We start from the raw sequence: 15,082 nt of genomic DNA, 5'->3' as shown, positions 1-15,082 counted from the left end.
GTGTAGATCCTTATTCTACCCGAGCGATACGAGTAGCTAGTTTATAAATATGATTAATAAAAATTGAAGACTAATGTAAGCTACTACTATACTTAAAATACCAGTCCGTAAATGTCAAACTGCGGGCAAAGCCCTTCTCTTCTTTTAAGGAGAAGACTAGGACAGCTCGGTTGATAGTTTTGATGTTGGCAGAACTTTATCCGAGACTTTTAAATTCGCTAAACACAATTTGAATGGACAATTAATAAATAATATAATCAATAGTCCAGTGATATATGAAGAAAAATATTCATATTTTGTGTAAACACTTTTATTACGTATATATAAAGAGTTATAGTAGTCACTTTAAATAATTATAGCAATAAGATGTTTAGGTTTAGTACGTCCGTCACTATTTATGTCAAAAATGCATCCACTAGCCACACGTAACATCTGGTTGCTAAGCTGAATGAAGATAGTTAATCTTTATAGGATAGAATGTCTGATGAATGCTTTTTAATTAGCCCTGCCTCATAATAATGTAAAATTATGAAAAGCTTTTGTAACAGAGATCTTAATTAGAGACTAGAGTCGTGTTTAATTGGTGTTTATGGTAGTAAAGTTAATATTAATTACCCATATTGTATTCACAAGAGTATTCGTAAAGGTCACATAGATCGAGAAATGTTCTCGCCTCATTTACGGATTTACCGCAAATAATTATGTTATCGTGAAAGCAGATGTAGGCGTGTTCACATAACTTCTTCAGTTCTGTCTGAAATCATAACATGTGTATTAATGAGAGAAATTTTACGGATAAATTTCATATACGAATTAAAATAATTAAAAACGACTGCTGCTATATAATTTCTTTCAAAAAAAAAAAAGAAGTTATATCCATAGTCACTCGGGATGATGTAAGGACTGCCAAATCTGTTAAAGCATTTAAAAGTTGTAGTGGAATAAAGTCATTTACATGTCCGCTTGAAACATTACACCCCTTTTTCGGGTAGTCGTATAATTAATTTTATCATCAATTTATTTATTGATATTTTCATACGTGTCAAAAAAATTTGTATCTAATAATAGGTAACTAGTTACATTGTTTATATATTTTAGATATAATTAACCTAGAACGAGTAAATTATAATATATTTTAGTATTTATATTAAATAAAACTCTTTAAAATTTGCTTACCAAATGTGTTTTATCGCCAACGATATGTGAATTAACTAACGAAAGTAATTGTAACAAGAAACATATTTTAACGAACATATTTAAAAGCTTTATTTAAACCGTAGTCATTTCAGAACCTGTCGACTTGCCATTGATTTTGCGTTTAAAAGATTGATGTTGATCGCACAATAAACGGATGTTAGTTAAAACATTATATATATAAACGGCCTATTGTCTTAAAGATTCTTATGTATAGCATATTTCAATCAAAGCAGGAGTAGCCTACCTTAGATTTACGTATTCCATGTTATTTTTTAATATCGAGCTTATGCACTACAAACGGTCATTAATTAATATATCCTTATTTATAAAACAACGCTATTCTACAATAATTTTGTAGAATTATACTTACATAGTTAATTTTACTTTCGATGTTTTTCGCGAATCCGTAATTAATATCGTAGATTATTATCAAGATCTCGATCAATAATATCGCGTTAATTTAATGTCAAAGCTGAATATTTTTACTCCTGTGGTTGAATGGGCTTGTATCTTGTATATATCTTATATGTATGTGTTAATAATCCTATTATAATATTATTTTAACCGTTTTATTGCATGTGCTTTATAAATATAATGATTTTTGGGGGGGTGCTTATACTGTAATCGATAATATATAAAGATATGATGACATGTGGGTTGACTCATTCGCCCAAAGAATAGGTGATAATTGCTATAAAGTCACGTGATCATGATTTGTACGGCACCTATTTTTTTAATTTCGATTCGTATTTTCATTTTAATTATCTAAGTTTATAATTTTAATGGTATAGTCTAATTGTATTTTACTGACATATCTATGTTATTTAATTAGTGGATAAGATTAACTACTGACTTTCTTGACGTTTCTTCTTAGTAGAATCTACATTCCAAGCTGGCGGAAACTAAATTATTTTGATATTGTATAATGACTATTCGAATGTGCAATTCAACAAAATCCAGGCGAATAAATTATGTTTCGAATCACAAGCGTTTTACTACACAATGTCATAATTATAACAATTCAAGTTAGGTGTTTGTAATTATCGACCATATGGAATATCTTCATAAGTCTCCTAGTTAGCTTACCATTTTTATTCTTTTGGCAGAGTTTTTTTCATATAGCAACTATGAGAGGGATGTAGGAATGTAGCAGCTCGGAGTTTGTAAGTTGGTTCCCGTGTCTCGAAGAACGAGGAAAGTTTGGACCTGTATCTGAACTCACTCTGATAATGTCGGATTACCTTATTATCAGATTATGAGAATAAGCAAATAAAGATATGTGTTTGTGCTTACACTTATGCACAATGTATCCTTTGCAATCGTCTACGTTGAGAAGAATTGCCATAGCAGAAATCGTTGCTAGTCCATGATTTATTAATAATTTTGTACGATTATTCTATACAATTACATATATGTAATATTTTACGTTATATGTAATATTTTATATATTTAACTTATTCTGATGACGATTGATGAATAATTTAGGTTTGTTTAGGTTGTACAAATAAGATTTCGACCTTCGAGTAGATTATTTTATTTATTAGAAGTACATTTACATTAGGTGCCAAGATATAATTTTTAACATAATACATAATACGTTTCATTTTATATTATAGTATTTGGTGTATACGAAAAAAAAAATTAATCATCATAAAAATTGTTGGTTGGCCGACGCGACACGGTTAATATCGACTTGTCTTCTGGACAGGCAGTCTGCTTGTAATCTGAAATAAGGTTATATTTTGTAAAAATAATTCATTCATTAGCACAAAATATTTTTGAAAAATCTTCCAAATGATTAAATACTTTCTAGATGATCGTTTTCTAATCAAGAAAGTTGAAATAGACAAGAACTAGTTTGATATTAAAATGTTTTAATTTTATATTCAAAACTAATTTTGAGTGTATTTATACCAAAGCTTTCTGAAAAGTTGGACGTACATCAGACCAGACGCAGTGGCGGAGAATCTGATAAGGATCATCCAATTGTAAGATTTGCAAAAAGCTTTCCAAAATATATAACATTTCTTAAGGATATTGTAATTGCGGAGATAAATAGCAATGAAGATCCATTAGCCATTGCAGAACATCGTATTTCTAGCAGTGAGACTATATACTATTTATAAAAGTTTAAATTACTATATTAGGGAAATTTGTAAGTGGCATAGTGTAGGAATAATCAATAGAAAGAACTGCTTTTGAATTTAGTTCTTAAATCTTTTTCATTAAGAGTCGAAGTGCAAAGAATTATAAAAGCAAAAGTAAAATTATCAACATCTCCGTGAAACAATATAGATAGCACTAACTTCTTCTTCTTATACAGTTATAGTCAAACATATCGCAGAGATCTCGAAAGCCCATAACATCTCCAGCATGACTGATGCCACAAATCGGTACGCGATCGTGATTGCAAACCTTTGCCATGCTGCACCATTTAGCACCCATCTGAAAGAAATATTATAAAATGTAGAATGTGATTAACCAGATGAATTTCAATTTGAAAAATATATATTTGATATTTGCATCAGTTAACAGATAATCCTTGCGTGAGTTTAGGGTAATGCAATTTGTTCGTTTTTTAGTAGAACGTTGACTGCGCATCCTGGTTTTGTTTTAAACCTATCAAATATAAAAAAATAAGTATTTTTGCCTCTTTTTCTAAAAACGAGTTTATTTTTACGAGCTTAGTTTATTTTTTTATAAATAGCGTGAAGGAATGGTCTATGGCTCTTCTAGAAAGCTAATGACATAGAAAATGTCGTACTTTTTTTACCTTCCTCCCCATTGCTATGTCTTCATTGTCGCGCTCTAATGGAGGTCCATGTGAAGACACTAAGCTAATCAAGACGCAAGCCACCACAATAACTAAAAAATGGAAAAGTATTCATTAAATTAGTGGTAAAAGTTACCAGTTACCTCATACTACTGCTAAATAGAAATACTTTGTATTGATGGATTTCGGTTTGATTAGCGACTGAGCCAGTGACATATTTACAGTTACAAGGGAGATAACATTATAGCTCCCCGTATGGTGGTTACGAACGGTTAACTATTTCTTAGATTGCCAGTGTCTGTTCGAAAGTGACGTGTTACTCGCGGATTCGAAGAAAACCGCTTTCTTCGATATAATTAAAAAGTAATCCAAAAATAAACTGTGACAGCTTGTAGCATTTTGAATTGATTGTAAATGACTAATATTCATAGTTAATCTATATAAAATAACACAATTTGCAAAATTGATATAAAAACAAAAAAAAACATAAATAAAATAAAAAAATGTACCTGATAATTTATTTGACATTTTAGTTTCGATATGATAGCTTGCCTTGTTGAGTGATACACTTCAAATGAAACTAGTTGCACGGTGTCGTTAACACCTTGTTTATTAAAACATACTATTGTCTAAGAAATAACTTAAACTTCCCGTAATCTAGGTATTCTATGAGTTTCAACATAAAATAATTTGTGACTATAATATGTGAATAATGTGAATTGTGGCTTATGGACTACAATGGCGGTACTTGTCGACATTTTACCGAAGGAGCCATTTTGAATTCTAAAACAAAGAATAAACTTATTATCACGTATTAAAAAAATTGTGTTGTTAGTAAACAAATATAGCTTATTTAATGTATATGAGAGGTAATGGCTATTTTTGCACATGGTATATAATATACTTTATCTATGATTTCACAATTTGCATTATAAATGTCTGGTTTCCATAGTACAAGTTCTGCTTAGTTTGGGATCAGATGGCCGTGTGTGAATAATGTCCCAGGATATACAAAAAAAAATGCAATAATTAAAACATCCAAAAGAAAAAGAATAGTATTATTGACACTTTGTTAAGGTTTAATTGCGGTTTTACACATTTTATTTAAGAATAAGCTCCAAACCTTCTCATCAAAAAGAGGAGAGGAGGCCTTTAGCCCAGCAGTGGGACATTCACAGGCTGTTACGGTACGGTACATTTTATTTAAAGTATAGATTAAATATACTACTATTACTACTAACTCTTTTATTTGCATGTCTGTAGAAATTATGAGATTGAAACTAAAATATATTGTATTTGTAATATTATATTTTAAAGGGAAGAATATCCTTAAATATGAAATAAAGTCTGTTGACTACACTACTTAGGTTAAAAAGTTTCAAAATATTTATGTTTAAAGCAGTGGCGTAGCTAGGTAACCAAGGGCCTAGGGGCAGATTAAAAAATGGGGCCCCACTGCTTTGTAAACTGATTAGGTTTTGTCAAATAAAAATATGAAATATACAAATACTTTGAAAATGCTAAGCTACTTAAGCTCTTTTTTGTACACTACAGGGCAGGTAATAAAAATATTAAACAGTAACAACATAAATTACAATTAATACTTGGTGTAGGTTTGGCTAATAAAACGAAATAGAGAAGATTCAAGGGTTTATTATATAAAGGTCGGGCCTACCAACTGACTAAATAACAATTATATTTACAATTTTTTCCTAGCTTTACTACCTTTGTAGAGCAAAGGACAGAAAATTTCCCTGGTATCATTCCTGACTTAAGTCTTTTTGATGTCCTCTTAAAGTCAAAGAACTCTTTGCTAGGGTAAGTATGATATCAAATAACCTTTGAAGAACCATTTTCCAAAATGATGCTTCTTTGCGAATTTCATTTTCAAGTTCCTTGTCGATAGTATTAGTATCGTTTTTTCCAAAATTCATACACAGCACATGCTTCCGAATGGCCACTCGAACAACTGTGTTGTTTAATTCTTTCTGATAAATGCTTCCAATTTCGAAATCCTGTACACCAAACATTATTCCTTTGTGAAGCAAATAACCAGCAGGGTTGACAATAGGCAGAGTCTAGTATTTTGAAATAACACAGCCAAAAACGATTAACTGGTCCATATTTAGAACACGAAACGCAGTACGATTTTGAAAAACACCTATTGTTCTGGTTGATGTCTTTTGGAAAAGGTCCTGAAGGCTGTAAAGGCCCCATATCAAGAATTTAACGTTTTTCGTGAGCACTTAATATTTTGTTCGTGAAGTTTCCCAAGTCATAAGAAGATTTGTCGTACACATTTTCGAAAAATTTAGAGGTCTGTGGTTCCTCCAAACCCTCTGCTCTTATGTTTGTCATGCAAACATCACCCACGTTCACATGATCGGCGGCGGAGGTATCTCCAACTGCAATAATTGTCGAATCTTCTTCAGTAGGCTTCTCAGCCAACACTGCAGTTACCACATTATTTGAGTCACTATCAATAGAAATATTTTGGCCAGATGTATTTGCAGAAGGCTGACTAAAAATTTGTCAATTTTGGACAATTTTTGTTTACTATCTTCTCTTTCTAGGCGTTGTTTGCGTTTAAATGTACCACTGGGTTTCTTCTTTTTATCCATAATTTTAATATTCTAATTTATTTAAACAATATAATATTAGATTGTGCTCGAGTAGGTAGGTAGGTTTACTTTTAACGTCGTCACTGTTCACTGACGACGTTAAAAGTAAAATAAAAGGAAAGAGAAACACAATGACACGCTACAAGTGTCGTTGGGGAATCCCCGAAAAAAAAATTATCACCGTTAGTGTTACCACATTTAACGGTATAGACCATGAACGATCTCCTGCTCGCGGACCTGAATTAATGTACCTACTGCAGGTGACTTGCATTTTTTCACGATATTTCGCGGTCTACAATGAGCTGTAGCCGAAATCTATAGATTCGACACGATTTATTGACTTAACGCACATCGATGAATAATAAAACGCACATATCCGTCAAATTGACAACACTGCCAACCTACAGAAAGAATTGAGGGGAATTCCCTAGGCATAACTTTTGAATTTCTCTCAACTGAGTTGTCATGATTAAAGTGGGGTTGCAACCTGTCATGTTTATTTTGAAAATGGGAGGAATTTCCAAAAGTTCAGTTCGATCGAGATTTCTGGTAAGGATTCGAGGGCCCCCTGAGCTAGAGGGGCCCGGGGCACTGCCCCGCCTAGCCCCTAGGTAGCTATGCCACTAGTTTAATGAAGTAAGCGATTCATTTTTATATTGTATTATTAAAAACATATTCTACATACATTTGTCAAACAGGCGTATTATATAGTTAATTTATACTTACTGGTGCCGTATTCACAATTAAATTCAAATATGTCACACTTGTCAATAAACCACCTCACTTCTTTTGTTTTAGGTTCGAGCCCACATCTTCTCCTGCGATCGTGGGAACAAAATGAGGCTTCTAAACATGGTGACTGAAATTATAATCTAATATCATGTGATCTAATTATATTATCCGAGATAATCATTGGGCGTGGTTAGAACGCGTGAATGCGGGTTCAAACCCAGGCAAGCTCCACTGAATTTTCAACTGCTTAATTTTTGTTTATAATCATCTCGTGCTCGACGGTGAAGTAAAAAATTGTAATGAAATCTATATGTGACTAATTTTATAGAAATTCTGTCTCTTATATATCCACCAATCCGCATTGGAGCAGCGAGTTGGAATGAGCAAACTTTCTCCTCAAAAGGGAGAGCAGGCCTTAGCCCAGCTGTGGGATATTGTTACTGTGTAATCTAATATCAATGTCTGTACTGAATAGACCCTTTAGCCGTGAATAGGCTTACCCATAATGTTGTTCCCATCTTTTTAATGATAGGCCTACGCTTAACCCTGGTCATCACTGATGGTATATGATATCTATTATCTTAGAACGATACCTAGAAGAGGACTAATCACTCTTGTTTTAAAGATGCCCAAATTGTAATGCTAAAGGAACACAGGCGCCACGCATGGTTCAATACCAATTACGTGGTTCAGTACAGTGGTCAGTGATTTAGTCGTGATGAAAGAAACAGACAGAATTACTTTCGTCTTAGTGATATTATTTTCGATTGTAAGGTTAGCATAAAAAATTTCACCCTAAACACTAATAATATACTCGTATGATAATTTTAATATAAGTTGTTTTAGGACCATTGGCAGGAATTAATATATTATTTGAAAGGAATATCTTTGTAATAAAATCATTAAAATGTTACGATATCAAATTAAATATATTTATTATGAATAACGGTTGTATTTACGCACATAAAAGCTCTTTTGCCGAATAGGTTTTGGAGTACAAATAGAAATAATCAATATTACAGGTAACAATTTTAGTAACATATTTCTTTAATATCTTCAATTACACTTGAGTTTAGATTGATAGAAGTTATGTTACCACTTTAAAACGAATGCCATTTACTTTTTATTATACAATAAATTTTTCTGTTTACTAGTTTTACATAGAAAGTTATATTTCTGATAAACGAATACTATTCAAATAAGACGGAAATATGCGATATCAAATAATTTTTGTTGGTATGTACTCCTTGTCGATAAGTTATTTATATTATATTATGTACTAACTAATAATTTATAATATTTTTCACTTAAGATTTCATTTTTAGGTTTAATATTTATAATCTTCGTGCCATATCAATTTGAAGCCAGTAATGTAAGTATTATATTAATAGATTTGGGTGTTTACAACGTTCCATTGATGTATAGGAATAATCGGAACGATACATAAGGAGTAGCGTAAAGGGATTCTAGTCTTAGCGTTAGGATTCCTTTTTTATCATTTGAAGATTTTTTTTTCTTTTCGTGCGTTTGCAGATATTCTTACGTTCTTTGCATCGTGTGTTGTTACTGTAGTGTTATATACATCAAACTGATTGATTGATAATTAGAACTACGCTGATAAAGAAATTCAGATAAGCCAGTATTTACTTATAAAAATATATTATAGAATATTTAGTTCATACAATATATACAGTATTAATTGTATTAAATAATGTTTCATTTTTCAGAAATGTTTTACGGCAAAAACTTGCTTACATAATGCAAAAGAAATTTGTGGTGAAGATCAAAATCAACATGCACGTCGATTTTTTGATACATGTGATATGAAGGAATATAATTGCTTAAAAGGAACAAGTAAGTCATGAGACATAAACATCAGTGAAATAAGTAATATTATTCATACAAATCTTGCAGTATTTAAGAGAAATGAACGTTACAATGTTTAAAAAGGCACTTTAGTAATGGTTCGTCAATTTTGCTTATATCATAGATAATTTTGAATGAAATTGTGACAAAAAATATGATATTAAGTTATGAAATACCAATTAATAAGAATAACTAGTTGTTTGCTGATATTTTCTTTTGTGCTAAAACCAATAACCATTGATAGAACTAACAAACGTTACAAAGAATATGATTAGAATACATAAGACCTTATTGTTATTTTTAGATTATGTTAAAGTATCACTCGCACACTGTCGAAATCTACCCCCTATTGAAGAAAAATCAACAAAAAATGATTTAGAAAAGAATGAAGAAAAGTCCAAAGAGGTGCAAGATGCAGAAAAATCATTGGAAAAGAATGAAGAAAACTCCAAAGTGGAGCAAGATGCAGAAAAATCATTGGAAAAGAATGAAGAAAACTCCAAAGTGGAGCAAGATGCAGAAAAATCATTGGAAAAGAATGAAGAAAACTCTAAAGCGGAGCAAGATGCAGAAAAATCATTGGAAAAGAATGAAGAAAACTCTAAAGTGGAGCAAGATGCAGAAAAATCATTGGAAAAGAATGAAGAAAACTCTAAAGTGGAGCAAGATGCAGAAAAATCATTGGAAAAGAATGAAGAAAACTTCAAAGTGGAGCAAGATGCAGAACCAGCTGTAGATGAAGCTAAAGATGTAGCAGAAGATGAAAAAAAAGATAAATAAAATTAGAAAAATGAAGTCAAAAGTTATTTTTAAATAAAACGTATTTCTTAAATAAAAACTTACCTACGTTTAGCGTTACATAAAACATTAAATAATAAAGCTAATGCTATCAAGTGATAACTGGTGGCACTTCAATAGGCCTAATGTGGTTGTGTATTTGTATTTATTGTCAGAATACGACAATGTACCTATTGTACTTTTTTGTGTTTGCTTAATTTGCGGCACAAATATGGCAAATAACGTTAAAAGAAATTACCCCTTCCGATCTAAATTTTTCAATATCAAAACGTTTATAAGGGTAATGGTGGTTTGAATGTCGGTGAAGTTGTTATCGGAATTTTGGAATTATAATTAAAGTGGATATAAATAGTTCAGTTGTATATTTTTGTATTATAAATAAATATAACTTAATAAAGGACTGTTTGTAGTGTATAATAAAGCAGACCTATTAGCAACTTGTATGGAAACTCTAAGGTTTGTTTATGCTTACTCCTCCTGGCTTGTAATATACATTAACTAATAATGTATCAATACTATGGCCTTTAAAGATAATGTCTCATGTATGCTTCAGGAATTTAAAAGCGTTTATTTGATTCTTAGATAACTCGCAAAGATATAGAACCAGGTAAAGCGGCAGTAATCAGTGAGTACTGGTGTTGGCGAGCGAAGTATTGTCACGCTGAAGGAGGATTGGTGTGCGGTAGAGACCGTCGACTAAATCAGAGACGAAAATTCAACACCGCTTGTGATTTGTACAAGCACAACTGTAATAACAACCATGGCGAGTATTTTATACCCAATCAAAAATATTAATTGTGAAATCGGTACCTTTTTAAAATTGAAATTATGATGAAAATATTATCTGACATAATATTTTCATCATTCAATGGTAAATTTTAACGGATAAATAAGCAATTATATATGTATTTACTTACAGTAAATATTCACAAATGAATTATTGTTATTTTAAAATACTTGTTCTTTATAAATTGAATATTCTAGATTATTACGGTAAATAATACAAATAAAATTAAAAATATCAGTAGTTTTCGCTTTATAACAACACTAAAGAACAACAGCGGAATAAATTCAGTTAATTGCTAACTGTTATATTCTTTACAGATTTCACCGTCACGAATTGGAAATTCTGCAAGAGATATTAAATTCATTTGAGCGTTTCGTTTGCTTTTCATTTCAGTTCATTTATTATTTAGGCTTAAACCTTTGCTTACGAAGTATTTTCAAATGTACCTCTCTTGCAATATTTGTTTAGGTAAGAATATTATATACTAAGGAATAGTGACGTTGCAATGCCTCTTAAATGGTTTCTAATAATTATTTTATAACGCGTACCGTCATCATTGGTGGTGCTAGAAATATTCACCAAAATTCCATGAACTACGTCTGTGCGAATTTGTTTGTAAACTATTAGCCAAAACGACTTGCAGAAAAATATTTTCCATACTCAAACGTATATCAATTGTCATAGCGATCGATTAAATGCTATAAAAGTTAATTTTCTGCAGAGCGATCTACAAGAAAGTGAACAGTATAAAAACTTTGAAGGGTGAGTGAGCCAGTGTAATTACAGGCATAAGGGATATAACATCTTAGTTCCCAAGGTTGGTCGCGAATTGGCTATGTGATGGTTAACATTTCTTACAATGCCAATGTTTTATGGGCGTTGGTGAGCACTTACCATCAGGTGGCCCATATGCTCGTCCGATTTCTTAGTCTATAAAAACCTCTAATAAAATACACATATATATATATATATATATACATATCTCAGGTAGATCGGGCCAATGGTGTCAAAGTGTTAGAATTTCAAACAAATACACCACAAAATTTTCATTATGTATATAAATACATAACGTATACGTTTATATATATTAAATGGACATAATTCATACCAATTGAGAAGACAACTTATGTGCAAATTAGTTTAGGTGGTAACTGGACACATTTGTCCGTATCACGATGAGGAGTCAAATATAAACTCAGATGAATAAGGTATTTTATTAGCGGTTTAATTAATATTACATTCGTTTTGGTTGGTTAGTTGGTATTTCGTCTGCTTCGTGAATGTATGGAACTAGAATAACTTTAAACTTAAATGGTCTACGATAAAACAAACGTTCATCAGGAACTTATTTATGTTAATTGCGCCAGTTTATTTCGTTCAGTGTGTAGTCACCTTCAAAATTTCTTTCTACAAGAAAGTATTTTATGAATGATTATTTTCTATCATTTTTTATGATGTATACAATTTGAGCTTTTTTCGCTTCACACGCGTCATAATTCAGAATGGCTAAATAATAATTTCTATAGTTCTTTCTTCAAAAATGAAGGATTTTCATACATACTTTCATCCCCTTTGTATTTATTACCTTAGGGGTTCAAATTTAAAAAATCCTTTTTTAGTGCTACTTTGTAAAAGAAACCCGTATACAAATTTTCATATTGCTAGCTAGCCACATTAGTTTGGGCTGTGCTTTGGTTTACCAGTCATTAAGTCAATTACTATTTTATATGTATAAATTTCATATCTTTTTTATTAAAGCAGTTGCATTACCTTCAATTTTTAATACATATAACATCTTTCAGTATTTTCTTTATTAATTATGGAGATTTCTGCGCTTACTAATGTAAGTATATAATTATTGTTATTATTTAGTAATCTCAAAATTAACTTAAATATATCAAAATTACGATAAACTTAGCGAAACAAATATAACTTAACATAAAATGAATCTATTATTCATGATTATTTTGACAAAGCATCTAGATTTTTTTTAACTAACATTGTAGAATTGCTAAGACACTTCCGTTCATAATAAATGGCAGTGCATGACTAGCTTCTAAGATTTAATAGAGAGATCAGGAAGTCTTGACATACATGGGTGTTTAACGATTGTTATTCATTTTATTTGCAAGCATCCCTCAATTGACGATAATCCAGAAATTAGGGAGAAGTACGCTCAGTTTTACTGTTATAAGCTAAAAACTTGCACACCGGGTGGCGATAAAGTTTGCGGATTTGACGACACGCAAACGTATCTTGCTGAATTTGAAGATTTGTGCACCTTGTACAAAATAAACTGTGATAAGCGAGGCCGTGAGTATTTTTTTTTGTTTAACGACTCAGATGTTATATAACATTATAGCCTGTTTTCTTCATTTTTGACGTCCTAAATATATTAACATTTATATTTGAATTTAAGGCGATTTGTATATGTACTGACTGGGTGTTCACGTCATATAAAGTATCATTTTTTGTTTACATACATCACGTGTTCGACGGAGAAAGAAATATTCGTGTGGAAATATAACGTATTGCATAAAATTTTCCACATTATTATATCCCAGCTCGCACTGTAACATAGTAATGACTCTATAATAAATAAACAAAGCCTTCGAACCAGAGGGGTGGCCTTTTCCACAAAGTGAGATATTTACGGACTGTGAGTTTATGTTTGCTAAAACACATGTATTGTAAAGGAATTTAAAAGTGTATTTTATTGTATTACTAGGCGATTTAGGGGTTGATTCATGTACGTTACAATGAAATAAAATAGTACTGTAAAGTAATTTGTCGTTTTAACGTTACAGTTTTTCGTCTCATCGAGGCATCTATTTGTAAAGGCCAAAAGAAGTATTTATCTCAACCACGAGATATGATGTTTGTAATTTGACTTCGGTAGAATTATACTTCAATATTATAAATAAAAATAATCTTAAACAGTTATTTTTTTTCATAATAAATGTTATCAATGCATAGTCGGTTTTAAAATTGAAAACCAATGAAGTGACCAAACGAAGAAATGCAGATATGAATACATTATGCTTAATAGTTGCAATGGTATGAGATTGATATATAATAATACTTATTACACGAGTATGTATGTTTTTTTTTATAGAATAGGAAGGTGGACGAGCATATGGCCACCTGATTGTAAGTGGTCACCAAACGCCCTTAGACATTGGCATTGTAAGAAATGTCAACCATCGCTTATAGCCAATGCGCCACCAACCTTGGGAACTAAGATTTTATGTCCCTTGTGCCTGTAATTACACTGGCTCACTCACCCTTCAAACCGGAACACAACAATATCAAGTATTGCTGTTTTGCGGTAGAATATCTGATGAGTGGGTGGTACCTACCCAGACGAGCTTGCACAAAGCCCTACCACCAGTCGACATATAATAATACTTATTACACGAGTATGTATGTATAATGACAGAAAACGACTTGCTTAATAGTATCTTTACTATTAAAATATCTAGCAATGTTCTATTTTTGAAGTGATCATAGAAATGTTAAAATTATAATTATTATTAAATTTAACGTTTCTTTCTTTCATTTTTAAATATTATTAATCATTATTAGACTCAAAGAACTTTACTTTGTGGTCGGGTTTGAAGGGCGAGTGAGTCAGAGTAACTACAAGCACACCCTGCACGCTTTATGCACTATATTTAGAGACAAGTTACGTTAGCTACAGTCGGAAGGCCGAAAAAAAAAACCAAAAACTACTTTAAAACTGATTTAATTAATTAAAATTATTTTTACAATTAAACTTAATGCTACAACCTACTCGATGTAAGCCTTACAATATAATAATGGTGAGAAAGTTATAATAAAGAAACTTATTTCTATTTAGCATTCCCGATAAATACACATTTTTGTTTGGTTCGAGGGAAATCTACGTCAGCTATCTTCCTGAAGCAGGCTTGCGTAACTGACATAGCATTTTAGACCCTGATTGGCGAGATATTTAGACTGTTTAACACCGAAAATTCTTATAATTCGAAGCTGTCTCCGTATATGATTTTATTAATAGTATATTACTCAATGAATTAATATATTATTAATATTTAAAATTATAAAAGATTTTGGTTCCCAAGATTGGTGGCGTAACATCAGGTGGCCCTTTTGCCAGTAAGCAGACTGGTGTGGACCTAATATGATAAAAAAATTTATTGCAATTTCATTTTATAGAATAATGAAATGGAATTTCAACATGAAAATTCAAATATTCATCTATTCACCGTCCCACGTACATACACTATGTATTGTACATACCGCCTACGTGAAGTACGTTCTACAAAC

General features: G+C 31.3%; 2 protein-coding genes and 1 long non-coding RNA gene across 5 annotated transcripts; 2 read left to right on the top strand and 1 right to left on the bottom strand.

The window, feature by feature from the left end:
* Nucleotides 1–2,721: 2,721 nt before the first annotated feature.
* Nucleotides 2,722–11,035, bottom strand: LOC126776443 (uncharacterized). Of its 3 annotated transcripts, XM_050498963.1 has the most exons (6): nt 10,905–11,035; nt 7,318–7,450; nt 4,480–4,753; nt 3,971–4,062; nt 3,504–3,642; nt 2,722–2,921 (listed from the first exon to the last, which is right to left on the bottom strand). In XM_050498963.1, the coding sequence occupies exons 3-6, from the start codon at nt 4,496–4,498 to the stop codon at nt 2,839–2,841; spliced, it is 333 nt and encodes a 110-aa protein (XP_050354920.1). In that variant the 5' UTR covers nt 4,499–4,753; nt 7,318–7,450; nt 10,905–11,035; the 3' UTR covers nt 2,722–2,838. The 3 variants fall into 3 exon arrangements, with proteins under 3 accessions (XP_050354920.1, XP_050354918.1, XP_050354919.1); XM_050498961.1 differs by lacking the exon at nt 7,318–7,450 and having other exon boundaries at nt 3,962–4,062; XM_050498962.1 differs by lacking the exons at nt 7,318–7,450; nt 10,905–11,035 and adding an exon at nt 8,287–8,546 and having other exon boundaries at nt 3,962–4,062.
* LOC126776411 (uncharacterized) lies at nt 8,459–10,339 on the top strand. Its single transcript, XM_050498918.1, has 4 exons — nt 8,459–8,559; nt 8,649–8,695; nt 9,051–9,177; nt 9,494–10,339. Exons 1-4 carry the CDS (start codon nt 8,535–8,537, stop codon nt 9,967–9,969), a joined length of 675 nt encoding a protein of 224 aa, XP_050354875.1. The 5' UTR covers nt 8,459–8,534; the 3' UTR covers nt 9,970–10,339.
* A 64-nt stretch (nt 11,036–11,099) lies between the features above and the next one.
* LOC126776455 (uncharacterized) lies at nt 11,100–13,717 on the top strand. The gene is made up of 4 exons (XR_007669948.1): nt 11,100–11,242; nt 12,577–12,617; nt 12,907–13,087; nt 13,582–13,717. It is a non-coding gene; the product is annotated as an uncharacterized LOC126776455 (long non-coding RNA).
* The last annotated feature ends 1,365 nt before the right edge of the window (nt 13,718–15,082 follow it).

This window comes from Nymphalis io, chromosome 20, assembly GCF_905147045.1.
Source record: "Nymphalis io chromosome 20, ilAglIoxx1.1, whole genome shotgun sequence".
NCBI classification, from domain to species: domain Eukaryota; kingdom Metazoa; phylum Arthropoda; class Insecta; order Lepidoptera; family Nymphalidae; genus Nymphalis; species Nymphalis io.
This window is presented reverse-complemented; position numbering and strand designations above follow the sequence as displayed.

Excerpts from the sequence above, each read along its gene's own strand:
- LOC126776443 (XM_050498961.1), bottom strand. Across the intron at positions 3,643-3,961 it reads TGGGGAGGAAGGTAAAAAAA|ATGGGTGCTAAATGGTGCAG; the intron begins GTACGACATTTT and ends TATTTCTTTCAG. Across the intron at positions 2,922-3,503 it reads TAACTGTATAAGAAGAAGAA|ATTACAAGCAGACTGCCTGT; the intron begins GTTAGTGCTATC and ends ACCTTATTTCAG.
- LOC126776411 (XM_050498918.1), top strand. The coding sequence starts at position 8,535 with ATGCGATATCAAATAATTTTTGTTG. Across the intron at positions 8,560-8,648 it reads ATATCAAATAATTTTTGTTG|GTTTAATATTTATAATCTTC; the intron begins GTATGTACTCCT and ends TTTCATTTTTAG. Across the intron at positions 9,178-9,493 it reads TAATTGCTTAAAAGGAACAA|ATTATGTTAAAGTATCACTC; the intron begins GTAAGTCATGAG and ends TGTTATTTTTAG.